The sequence below is a fragment of the Psittacula echo genome (assembly GCF_963264785.1).
Source record: "Psittacula echo genome assembly, chromosome: 5".
NCBI lineage: Eukaryota > Metazoa > Chordata > Aves > Psittaciformes > Psittacidae > Psittacula > Psittacula echo.
In genome coordinates this window covers 88,507,079-88,519,806 of record NC_137739.1, presented here as the reverse complement: position 1 = coordinate 88,519,806, position 12,728 = coordinate 88,507,079, and the positions used below count along the sequence as shown (strand labels likewise).

At 54.5% G+C, this 12,728-nt stretch overlaps 1 protein-coding gene across 1 annotated transcript in view; it reads right to left on the bottom strand.

Annotated features, from left to right (window-relative positions):
* Positions 1–12,728, bottom strand: part of MYRF (myelin regulatory factor) — a gene marked incomplete at both ends in the record, with an annotated part of 58,030 nt that overhangs the window by 25,954 nt on the left and 19,348 nt on the right. The window contains 3 exons of the mRNA XM_080619531.1: positions 2,359–2,420; positions 5,670–5,996; positions 6,837–6,924. Of these exons, the coding sequence (XP_080475657.1) occupies positions 2,359–2,420; positions 5,670–5,996; positions 6,837–6,924 (477 nt within the window). The remainder of the gene's footprint in view (positions 1–2,358; positions 2,421–5,669; positions 5,997–6,836; positions 6,925–12,728) is intronic.

The following is a 12,728-nucleotide window of genomic DNA, read 5'->3' as shown; positions in this document are numbered from 1 at the left end:
GTGCCAGCGCCTCAGCACCCTCACAGGGAAGATTTCAACACCACTCCCAAAGCTTGAGCTTGGTAAGGAGTCCTTGACAGCACGGACCCTTTAAAACAGCACAAAGACCAGCTAAACCCAGTTACCCTCCTGAGGCCTCACCAGAACCCAGCGTACCACATCTGTGCTGACAAAACATGTTCAGGTTGGGTCAAAACCTGGTGGAAGCACATCTCCTAAGAGGAACTGGAACTAAAAGACCCAGGGAGTGACAAAAGTGCAGCCCCAGGCTCTGACCAGGAGCTCTCTGCTGGGCTTTCTGCAGTGGGAAGCACACAACCTGGTCCCCAGCCCCACAGAACAAACCTTCACCCACCTTCTCTTCAGGAGGACAAAGCTCATCTGTTTCCACAGCCTCTACCTAAGGGCTGGAGGACCAGCACATCCAGGGACTGGCCATAGCTGTTACAGAGACATGGAGGGGGATAACACAGGAGATATCCACTGGGTCTTTGCCAGGCTGCATCCCTAAGGAGGTGCCACCAACCTGCCCTGAGCCAGACGCTGGTCTGGATGGACTTTGTCCTCAGAACAACCAGTCACTGGTTGACTAATGACGCCAAAGCACTTGACCAGGAACCACTATAAACCCCTCCTGTTGCAAGGGCTGGAGAAGGGACCTGTATTTATGTCACTGAGCCCTCCTACTGCTGGGTCAGGGCTGCTGCCACCCGCTCTGCTCCCTGTCAAGCTCTCTCAGAGCCCTTCTCCAGCACACACGGAATGGATTCCTCTGCCTTCTGGAGCCGTCCCAGGGACCAGCACTGGGGCTCCAAGGAGGACAGGAGGTTTCCATCCTGAGCAGTTTGGAGATGAGGACCAAGGTGACATTCCTGGGATAGAGTATTCCTCCGCTTTCCAGCTGGTGAGAAGTGATAGGGAACAACATCCCCTGTCCCCAGCTCCACTCCTGCCATCCCGACAAACACTCAACTTCCACCTTGGAGCCAAGACTAGCACCGCTCAACAACGCAACCAGCCAGGCAGCTTTGGCACTGCTCATCCCAATGATGGATACAGATCCAACAGCCCCAGAACAACCCTTGGAGACCCAGCCTGCATGGAAGGACAGTGGCGTCAGGGCTGGGAGAGGAGCCTCATGTCCTCCCCTGAGGAATACTGCGAGAAATGCATCTTTACAGCATCTTAAGTGAACCTTCTGATCCTGAGCAGGGTCAGGATAGTCAATTGGTGGCCCAGCTACAAGCTGCAGCTTCCGAAGGACAGCCCATGCATGAGTGTCCGAGAACATGCATATCCTTACAGCAGACACTGCATCTTCACAGTGTCCATCTCCACACCACCACAGCACATCGCCATTTCACATCACCATGTCCACAGGCTTCTAACCAAGACGGGGATGCATTTACCAAATGCAGGACCCATGCTCTGTGCTTCCCAGCTCCAGGGAAAAAGCAGGTCTGGGAAACCAACCCTTCCCTCCTGAGGAAGGAGCTGCTTTGTGGGTGCTCTCCGGAGCCTCCTCTCCTCCCCATGAGAGCAGCTCTCCCTGCGGAGAGCAACCCGGCCTCTTTGTTATATTTAAGGAAGGGCCAGGAGGAATTCCAGGGATTTTTTTTTTAGCAAGATAAACAGAACTCTTGACCTCTTCCATCAAAACCCGGGAGAGCAGGCGCTGCTCCTGCTGGGGAATGGGCAAGAGGGTGCTGCCGCCGAGGGGGAAGGGAGACCAAAGCAACCTTCCTTCCATCAAAGAGCACTGAAGGTCACCACAGGGACCAAACAGCACTCGGTGGCTTCCCCAAGGAGAGCCTGGCAATGACCCTGCCTCTGACACCAGCTCCCTGTGCCCTTTGCATTGGGAGCAGAAGATCCCATTCCCCCCCCCCCCGGATCAAGCTGGTCCCACTGGAGGGGAGGGAAAGGCTGGGAAGGAACTTACTGCTCAACGGCGGGTTCATTCCTGCCTCCTGGAGCCGGGCTCCATGTCAGGGACACGCTCACATTCCTTCCCTTTGGCTCACGCGAGGTGCAGGGATAAGGCAGGACAAGGAGGTTTGTGGGCTCCACATCCCACCCTGCCCGGGACCAAGCTGTCCCCGGGTGAGTGGGTTCCCACCTTGCCTCCTGCTCTCCCGTTCCTTCCCTTGTTCCCTGGCAAAGCCCAGGAGCAGAACAATAGGGAAAGTGGAGGGATATTTACTAACTGATAATCTCCCCACGTACCGCAGCCGCCCGTTTTCTCCCGTCTGATAAAGGTTGCAGAGCCAACCACTTTCCCAGAACAAAGAGGGGGAGGATGTTGGGATTGGGGTTTGGATTTCCCCCCTCCCTTTACTCTCTCTTTGAAGCACTTACCATTCACCTGCTGAGGGGAGTAAGCTTCTGATCCAGAATCCGGGGGAGAGTCAGGCAAAGTGCTGCAGAGCAATGGGGAAAGAGAAGGGAAAGCCATTTGAAAGCAGCTTCCAGCACAACTGAGAGGGCCACTTGGATCAAAGCACCCTCCAGGCTCCAGGTAGAATTCCAGCTGCTCCCACAGCAGATTCCCGTCACCCCATGTGTGTCCTGGTGGCCGTCACTGCCACCCCACAGTGGCTCCCTGGCCCTCAGGAGCAGGGATAGACACATTGACCTGCCAATGAGACCTCCAGTAGAAGAAGCCAAACAGGAATCTACCCATTCCCAAGAGAAAGATGGGGGGGGGGGGGGGGGGGGGGAGAAAGGGAGCCTGGGAGAGAAGCTGGGATCTGGGATGTGATGCTGGGAAGCCCATGGGATGGATTCTGCCTTGTGACCTGTACGAACCTGAGCACCACCACAGCTGCTGGCTTAACATTCTGGTTCTACTCCATTATCACCAGGAGCAGGTTTGGGCTCTGATGGCCCAATCCTTCTCCAGCACAAACCCATGGCTGGGGGGTTGAGGACCATCCCCATTGCATAGGATCATAGAATGGGTTGGAAGGGACCTTCAAAGCTCATCTAGTCCAATTCCCCTGCAATAAGCAGGGACATCTTGAACTACACCAGGTTGCCCAGAAGCACATCCAGCCTGGCCTTCGATATCTCCAGGGATGGAGCATCCCCCACTTCCCAGGGCAACCTGTTTGTGGTGGCAGCACCGATGCACTGCAGGGAGCTGGTTAGCTCCTGCATCCTTCCTTATTCCACCTCAAGCCAGCACAGATTCCAGGTACCTGGGCTCTTCAGCCACTTCCAAAGCAATTTTTCCTTGGAAATTCATTCAAACCAATGTCTCTTTCCCCTTTTTGCAGCTCCTCCTCAACACACATCCACTGCAGCAGAAGCTTGGGCCTTACACATCTTCAGGCCAGGATAACATTTCCACCTCCCTCGTGCACAAGTAAAGGCTGTGCCTGTCTCAGACACTGCTTCTTCTCTAGCAACAGTTTGGAGATGAAGTGGATGGAAAGAGCTGAGGTCCTACTCCCAGCTAGACCAAGCCATGGTCACTGAAGCCAAACTGCAGCAGAGATGGGCAGGGAGATGGTGGCTCTGATGGCTGGAGCTGCCATGATCCATGCTTTAGAGGAAAGCTCACTTCACCTTAGCATTCACAATATGGTAGCGATCTCTGACAGGGGTCTATCTTCTCAGCCCATTCACACCCTCTCCATCACCTCAGCAAAGTCCCAGCAGATTCCAGCAGCCCGGAACCTCAAGTCAAAGCTGCTCCATCTAAAATAAACACTGTTTTCCTCCCCATCTCCTGACCCCTCATTCCTCATCACAACTGGACTCTCAATGGGGATCCTTTTCCTGTCTCAAACATCACCTTTGTGGCTGCAGAATAACCCCAGACAAACCAGTGCTTCTTGGAGGGAAGCTGCCCAAAAGCAAGGAGATGCTTGAGGCTATGAGGAAGGAACGGGCAGAGCATCACACACACCTCAAACTCTGCTCCTACCAGGACCTTCCTGCACCAGAGGAACTCAAGACCTAGTAAATAGGCTCATGGTAAGTGATAGTTGGGGTTGGCCTCTCACCCCAGTAGTAGTTGGAGAAGGATGAGGTAGGGTAACCCCAAAAAGCCCTCACCATAGCTCCCTCATTCTCCACCTTCACTTACAGCACCTTGCCACCACTCCCCTCTTACACTTGGTCTCGAGCATCTATCTCCAGCCTTATCTCCAGGCTCCTTGCTGTGCTAGCCATGACTTTGGACTGTATTTCCTATGGATTTATCAGGGTTTGTGCCCTGCAAAGCCAAGTTCTGGCCAATAGCAAAAGGGTCTGGGACAATTCAGGGAGTCCTGGGGCTGGAAAAGGTCTTGCAGCAGAAAGCTGGATACTGTAGGCTTCACACAAGGAGGTCGCGTGGATGTGGTCAGTCCAAGGGAAGGGTTTGTTGGTATCCAACACGTGAGACATCATTCCTCCAGGAAAAGCCTAATATAACAGGGAAGAATCATTCCGTGATGCTGAAGAAATGCTGCCATTAGAGCTGACCCAGTTCATGTACATCCAAACCAAGGTTTCCACCTCTAAAGCAAGCTATGGTCTCCACATCCTGAAGAATGCCAGATACATGCAGAAGAAAGAGACATGACATGGGCATGGTTTACCCTAAGCTGCCTCTGGGAATACAGCAAGGGAGAATTCCCCGGTTTGGGAATAAAAGAAGAGCAGGTTCTGTTGAGTTGTCTCTTTCTGGAAGATCCATCCATGTTCATCCAAAGGGCCAAAGTCATCCCAACGGATCTGCTGAATCCTTGGTGTGCTGGATGGAAGCTTCCAACATGCTGATGAACATGCTGCTGAACACTTGGATTTTCATCTGTCCAGCTTCAGACATCTTCTTGCTTCACACCCCTATGGCTGGAGGAGAGCAGCACAGAACCTTTGGGTCTCCAAGCTTTACACCTTCCAGCTCCTATCCCAGACACCACTGCAGGACCATACCCTCTCACCACGCCATGCCTGCCTGACCTGTCTCTACCGACATGGTCTCTGTCTGGCCCCTTTGGCCACTCCAGACAATGCTGGGCCATGTTGCTGGGCTTTCCCAGCCTGCCAGGGTCATTCCCTTCCTGCCTGTTCCACACAAGGCCATTCCAGAGAGCAGGAAGCCCGTGTTTTCTCCCGATTGATTGTCCAGCAGTGCTAAATCCCAGTCATCCTCTTCCCCTCCACCAGGTCTGCATTCAGAACTCACTGCAAAGGAGTACAAATCCAGCTCAGATGCCACCTTTTTCTTCTCTTGAGTGGAGTATCTACAACGTCAGGCCATGAGAGGTGCATTTCTTGTTCCCAGTTCAGTCCACATCTTCCCTATGGATGGTCATGGCAACATCCTGGAGACTGAATTTTGTCTTGTTCCATGTCTCTTCCTTCTTAAAACCCCCACAATGCTATAACATTCTCCCATCACATGCTTGTAGATGTGCAGCACTGACATCCTGGTCACCCGGGAGCTCTACCACCACCTGGGAGACACCACTGATCCTCTCTAACTCAATGCGTACAGACAAGATCCACCAAACAACCTTTCAGGACCTACTCTTGCCATAAAGCATCTCTCTGTGAAGCCAGGACTGATGCTGTAGCAATGGGACCAACCACCACCAACCCTCCAGGCCCCACCAGCCTGGAGCAGCACTTGTCCCACCAATTGCCCTTGTTCTACCATCCCCAACCCCACTTACCCAGGTGCGTAGGAAGCCTTGGGCTCTGATTTGATTGGAGGGACCACGTTGTTTAGGCAGTGGCCACCAAGGTAACCCTTGGGTACCACCATGCCATTGTTGTTATTGCAGTTGAGGTGAGCACCGTAGCCCGGTCCACAAGGGTTGGCCAGAAGAGGACCATGCCGCATTGGGATCTGGCTGCCCGGGGGTGGAAGGTGGAGGGAACCACTGCAAGTGGGGTTGGTCACATTGGCGATGGAGCTGGGAAGAGGTGCGTTGATGGTGGTTGAGCTCGAGGGCTGGGGGTGTGCATAGCTGGCTGAAGCAGGGATGTCAGGGAAGCAGCTGAGGGAGAGAAGGGGACAACCTCAGCAGAGGGACAGGTAGATGGCACTTGCTGCTCAGCCCACCCCTGCCCAGCCGTGCAGCAATGGGGATGGAGCTTCTCATGGTGCTGCGGGACACCTAAAACCAGGCAGCGTTGTGGTGGCACCAGCAGGAGCGTACAGGGAGGCAGGTCCCTCACCTGGGTTGGGGGGAATGATGCAACCCAGGGAGGTGTTAAAGGCCAGAGGCAGTGGGAGACAGCAGGACCTGCTCACCGTGCTGCAGCTTACCCAGGGAAGGTGCCTTGTCCCATGAGCCCCAAAGATCCTGCTCCCCCCCTGCAGCCCAGGTCTCCTTGGTGGCCATCCAGATGTGTTCCCACCTCTTTGCCAATCACAGAATGGTTGAATGGGTTGGGCTGGAAGGGACCTGAAAGCTCATCCAGTTCCAGCCTCCTGCCACAGGCAGGGACACCTTCCACTAGAGCAGGATGCTCCAAGCCCCTGTGTCCAGCCTGGCCTTGATGTTGGCACACATCCCTGCTCCACACTCATGGAGCTCCACTGTTCTCACTGAGCTCCTAGTTCTTGCTTTCCCATTGCTCAAATTAAGGAAAAGTGTTTTGTGGTGCCCTCAAGGAGGGAAGGAGAAGGGCCAGAAGAGACTGAGGACATTCAAAGGCAAGAAGCCAGGAAGAGACAAGAGGAAGAAGTGGAAATGAGAGGAAAGAACAATAAAGGAGGATTCCAGGAGGGACAGAGCTGCTCAGTGATTCCTCGAATTGCAGGACTGGACATGGCTCAACATCTCACACAGAAAACAACAGAGTTCCTATTGTGGAACAAGTGAGGAACTTACATATCTGGTGAGTCCTCCTTGCTGATGTACTCTTCCAGGATGCTGGTGTCAATGTTCGATGGTTCCAGAGCTCCATTAATGTCGTGGCCTGTGAAGGGAGAGGAGGTGGAAGCATGAGCCATGAGAAGGACACAGAAGATCCTTGCTTCAGAAACACCACCAGACCTTTGCAGAGTCAAGAAACTCATGTGAGAACATCTGAGGACTGTCATCTGTCCATACCCATCTGCATCCCAGTGTAAAACCAGACAGGGAATGGGGCACTTGGGACAAGCCAAGGTGGCGACACTACCTGGGATGCTGGTCACAAGTGGGGCCATTTTCAAGCCGTGCTCTGGCTGAGGGACACACAGGCTTCCCAGGACCAGGCTCAGGACACGTGGGAGAAGGGAGATCTTGGGGTCAGGGCTCAGCTATGCAAGACACATGGCTCCACAAAGCACAAGAGCCAGGTCTTGCCCAACCACCACAACAGCTTTGTCAGCAAAGCTGCAAGACCCGCTGGCCTCACTGCGATTGATGGAAGGGCTCCCTTTAGCAGGCCACAAGACAGCACAATCCCTGCGGAGGCTCCGGGGGTGCTGGGAAAGTTGGTTTCCATCCCTTTGGATCTTTGGGCTGGAATTTCTCCGCCGCTGCTGCCATAACAGCTCTGGATGAGGTCCCGACCCCACAGGACCCCTCCTTTCCATCCTCTCCTCTTCTCCATGGGCAAGCAATGGACTTCCCTCTCCTTTCTCCTGCAGGATTCCTCCTCCTTCCCCTGTTCTGGGGAAGCTGGGCTGGGGTTTGTTGACAGAAAGTGCTTTCTTTATCTGTGGCTCTCAAGTGGGAGGCTGCAGCCCTCTGGGGCCAGTGCCAAAACCCCTGCCAAGAGAGTGGAAGAGAAGGTCCAGCTCCCCCCAAAGCAGATAACGGAGATGGCCCCTTCCTGAAAGACCCCATAGCACCACGTTAAAGCACATCCCTTGGCCAGGAGAAGACCCTGACCCCCACCTCCCCCCATGGACCATGCATTGGGAAAGGTCAGCCGCTGAACCACAAAGCCCCGGCTGGGGGGTTTCATCCCAGCCCTGGCCAATGGCAGCTTTCCCCTCTGCAAATCCCTTTCATACCAAGACAAGCAAATGGGCAGAAATAAATCCAGCTAGGAATTCTGCCAACGGACAGGGTGTGTGTGCGGATGGAGGGATCTCTGCCTTAGAAACCCTGGCTAGAGGGGGGAAACCTTGGTAGCTGTTTGCTCGTGAGGCACCTAACCCTTTGTGCACCACATGCCTCCACAGCAGAGCTCCAGGGATGTGGAGGAGAAGGTGGGAATGCTCTCCAATGTAAGCTCGTGCTATGGAAGGATGTATAGTGGAAGGTGTCCCTGCCCATGGCAGGGGGTTAGAACTGGATGATCTTAAGCTCCTTTCCAATCCAAACCATTCTATGATCCGGAGCAGGGATATGTGATGCTGCTGCTAGGGTAGCACTGTGGTGAGAAGAGGACAAGGCAGGCAGAGCCTGTGAGGTCCCAGGCTGTGCCAGCACCACAGGTCAGCACAGGAGTACTCCTCTGTGAGCCACATCCTCTCCTGAAGTTGCAGTGATGTAGTAGCAACTGTTCCTGTTGTCCTGCTCCATAGAGTCATGGAATGGGTAGTGGTGGAAGGGACCTTAAAGCTCATCCAGCCCCAACCCCTGCCACAGGCAGGGACCCCTTCCACTGGAGCAGCTTGCTCCAAGCCCCTGTGTCCAACCTGGCCTTGAACACTGCCAGGGATGGGGCAGCCACAGCTTCTCTGGGCACCCTGTGCCAGCGCCTCAGCACCCTCACAGGGAAGAGCTTCTGCCTTAGATCTAACCTAAACTTCCCCTCTTTCAGTTTGAACCCATCACCCCTTGTCCTGTCACTACAGTCCCTGATGAAGAGTCCCTCCCCAGCATCCTCATAGGCCACAAAAGCTATAAGAAAACTTCTCTTCTCCCAAGTTCCAGGATTGGGACCCAGGTTCAGAGAAGCAAAAGAAAGCACTTCACCAATTTTGCTGCCTTTCCACAAGCGACTGAACCTGTGCAAGTAAAGCCGGACCTCAGTTTTCCTCATACATCCGAACTCCAGGAGCTTCTCCATGGTGGAAGAGGAGCCCAGGACCTATCCAGAAAGGACAGGAGGCCCTCAATAGACAGCGCTGTGCTGGGCTCTCCTATTTCTTTGTTACCTCGTCTTAAAAGTCACCTTCAGGAGCCCGCAGGTGAGACCCAGACGAAGGGTGAGATAAGCACCATGACGTGAGCGGTGGGTCAGTTGTGTTGCTGCAGAGCTGAGATGTGATAACACCCATGGTGGGGTCTGGCTGCACGTGTGGGATGGGATAGGGGTTCCCATTAGAGAGAAAGGACATTCCATAGGCCAGCTGGGGTGAAATAGGGGTGTGAGGGCAGTGGGACCTGCTGCATGAGGAATGCCCCACCACCCATAGCTCCCATGCAAGCCGGGCTCTTACCTAAAGCCAGCTTTGGGTGATTAATTACAGGCTAATACTTCTCCATAGAGTCACGAGCTCCCAACGACAGGAACAACGCTCCCTCCCCCTCCAAAGCAGGGATTAGGAGGAAGCAGGAAGCCACCCTGAGGAGTTCAACACCCACAGTCAGACCCCACATCTCACCCCAGCGAGAGATGGAGGAGCGCAGTGCTGCTGGTTTTAGTCCTCTTACTGTGCGAAGAACAGCAGCGACCCACACACAGCATCTCATTTCCAGCCTTACCTCTGCACCGGTGCCTGCTCCAAAGAGGACACAAAAGTCCCCCATAACCTGTTTGCTGTCCCCAAAGCTCAGCAGGAGGCATTCTGCCTTCCCTCCCACAGCAGCAAGCTGGGAGAGATGCTGTAGGTACCCACAGAGCTGCCCAAATGTTCTTGCGCACAGTGAACATCCCAGGGCAGGGACCAAGGAATCCAGCCCCTTCTCACACACTGACCTCCCTGTACTGACATGGAGACTCTTCCAGGCCAACCTTCTATTTCCCAGCTCCTTCAGCCAATGCTGCTGCAAAGCATCTCCCAAACCTCCCATGTCCCTATGCCCCGTCCTCCTGTTGGCCACCCCACTCTGCCTGCTCCACTTTCCAACCCCTCCATCGGAAAAGGATGGAAGGGATCCACAAGCAGCCTGAAGAACAAGCTGTTAACTCCACCGCAGCCTCCTGGCAGAGCAGAGGCCCCCGTACGTGTGAGAATGTCAGGAATCCCAATGTTTGGACTGGTTTTCTCTGCCTTCCCCAAAGCTCCAAATACATCCAAACAGAGGTGCTTCCCCCTGGCTCCTCCCTGCTCTGCTGGCAGCCGGTGACATCCTCTTGGCTCCCTGTTTTCAGGTGCTTCAGCGCATCCTGCATCCCATCAGAGATGGGCTCTGGAAGAGTTAATGGTGTCTGGCCCCCGCGAGTTGTCATATTTACAGGTCTGAGAGATTAAACCCAGAATGTACCTCGAGTGATAGGCTGAGAAGTTTATGGTATTTCTATTTATAACAGGCCCTCCCCCCTCTATTCCTGCTCTGTTGCTTGTCTTCTAATCAGCCCTAATCCTGCCTGGGTCACCTGGGGGTGGGAGGAAGGGAGAGGGCTGAGGAACTTCATCCTGGGATCTGCTAACACGAACCAGATGTGAGAACCTGGAGATGACAATGAGGGCAACTGGGGAGCATCAGCAGGGGTGGGGGAATGCCAGTGGTGAGGTGGAAGAGAAGAGGCTGTGCCAAGCCCAGAGCCTCCCCATAGCACTGAAGCCATGTAAGAGAAGGGGGAGGTTTACTTCTGGGTTTGAGGGACCTATTGAGGGTATTAAAGCACCATTCTCTGACCTGAGTGCTTGAAAGACAGCAAGAAGAGGACATCTCATTTGCCAGCAATGCCCAAGGTGCAGCAGAGCCAGGAGAGGGAGTAACCGGGAGGTGAGAGCAGCACCAGAGCTTTGCTTTGAAGTCCGTGACCTACAGACGGGCCAGGTCCATTATCTGCTGCAGGCAAACCTTCACTTGAAACCTGGTGCAAAGGGCAGGGAGCTCACTCATGTCTGTAGCAGGATCAGAGCCATCAGTCACAGCAGAGAGGAGGGTCGTGGATGCGGTGCTGGTGGTACAGAGGGTGGCTGGAGCATGATGGAGAGCCTGTAGCTTTGGGAACAGTTCATAGAATGGCTTGTGTTGGAAGAGACCTTAAAGCTCATCCAGCTCCAACCCCTGCCATGGGCAGGGACACCTTCCACTGGAGCAGCTTGCTCCAAGCCCCTGTGTCCAACCTGGCCTTGAACACTGCCAGGGATGGGGCAGCCACAGCTTCCTGCAAAGCACAAGCACCTCCCTACACAAAGCACATTAAGGCAGGATGCTTATGGGGAAACTGAGGCACAGAGCACCCTAGTGACAAAACCATCACTGTACAGGGAGGCAATAATGAAATACCCAGTGGATGTAAAGTGCAGCAGGACCTGGCTGCTGTTTCCACATGGGAAGATGCAGCATTCCCTCTCCTCATGGCTCCCCAGCACTCCACAGCGGGTGCTGGTCCCACAGCGAGGTGCAGAGCCCTGACACACAGCTCTGAGCACGTTCCTGTGGCCGGGAGTGAGCAGTTGTGCAACCATGGGGCTGGGCTGCCACATCGGCACATTCCCGGGGCCTCCTGCTGCTCAGCACCCCCCTTTTCCTTCCTTCCCTGTTTATCCTTTGGTCCTGGCAGATTGGCTGCTGGCCTGGCCGCGAGCAGGAGGAATCTGTGCTGGGGCTGGTTAACCAAACACTGCCTAAGCCCAGGGTGCTGCAGGGCCAGCGCTTGGCTTCAGACCTCCTTCCCCATCAGCAGGACCCCATCTGCATGCAGGGTGAAGCTTGAGCATCCAGCACCACATCCCTGCTCTGCTTAGGTGGGGACTGCATCCTTCCATTCCCATGCATGGAGTGGGATACAGTGAGGAATCACAGCAAAACCCTGCCCAGAAACCTGGGCTACGCATCTGCCACCAGCAGTGGGGATATGCTGCTTGCATAAGGGACAGTGGGATGGTGTCCCCATCACTCCATGCACCCAACCCTGGGCTGGCCAGAGGGAATGGAGGGATGGAAGCATTCCCTCCGGATGCACCCCTGCCTCCCCCTGGCTACCAGCCCAGCATTCCTCCTTAATTAATGCTCTTTATTACCTGACCATAACAATAACCAGTCGCTCCCAGCAAAGGGGCTGCTGTAACCTGAGTGGGACATCAACCATTCCCCCAGCTCCCCCCGAGCACTCTCAGGACCACCCCAGAGTGGAGCCCTGATTGTTCAAGGCACCCTAAGGGGCCCCCAGGCCCCCTCTCTGAACCACAGCGTGGTTCCTCCATGGGGTGAGAAAGGGCTCACCCCATCTTCTCTATCATCTTCCTTCAGCCCCTTCAGGACAGCCTGCTGGTGGGGGAAACTTCTGCATGGGGTCAACACATGCAACTGCAGGGACCTTGGCTTGATCTGGTGCTGATGGAGCTATGCTGAGCTACACTGGCCGGTTACTCACTGCTACTCACTATCCCTGAGTAGCTTCAGTTACGTTAGGACAACCTGTTCCCACTCACACACAAACACAGCAGGTTTCCCATCACAAAAGGTAGGTCTGTCCCAGTCGATGCAGAGGTACAGCCACCACCCTGTGTCCCACCCCTGTCCCATCACCAAGGATAGCCCTACCCCTCCAAACCAATGGAACAGCTTGTGCATCCCTCATTCATGCTGGAGCAGAAACCCAAGGTCCAAAGTCACACCAGAAACACAGCCAAGGTTGAGCCCTTGGTGTCCATGGGACAAGATCCTGGGGAAACACCACATAGGGCTAAGGAAATCTCCTTAGGAAATAAGGAGATTTCA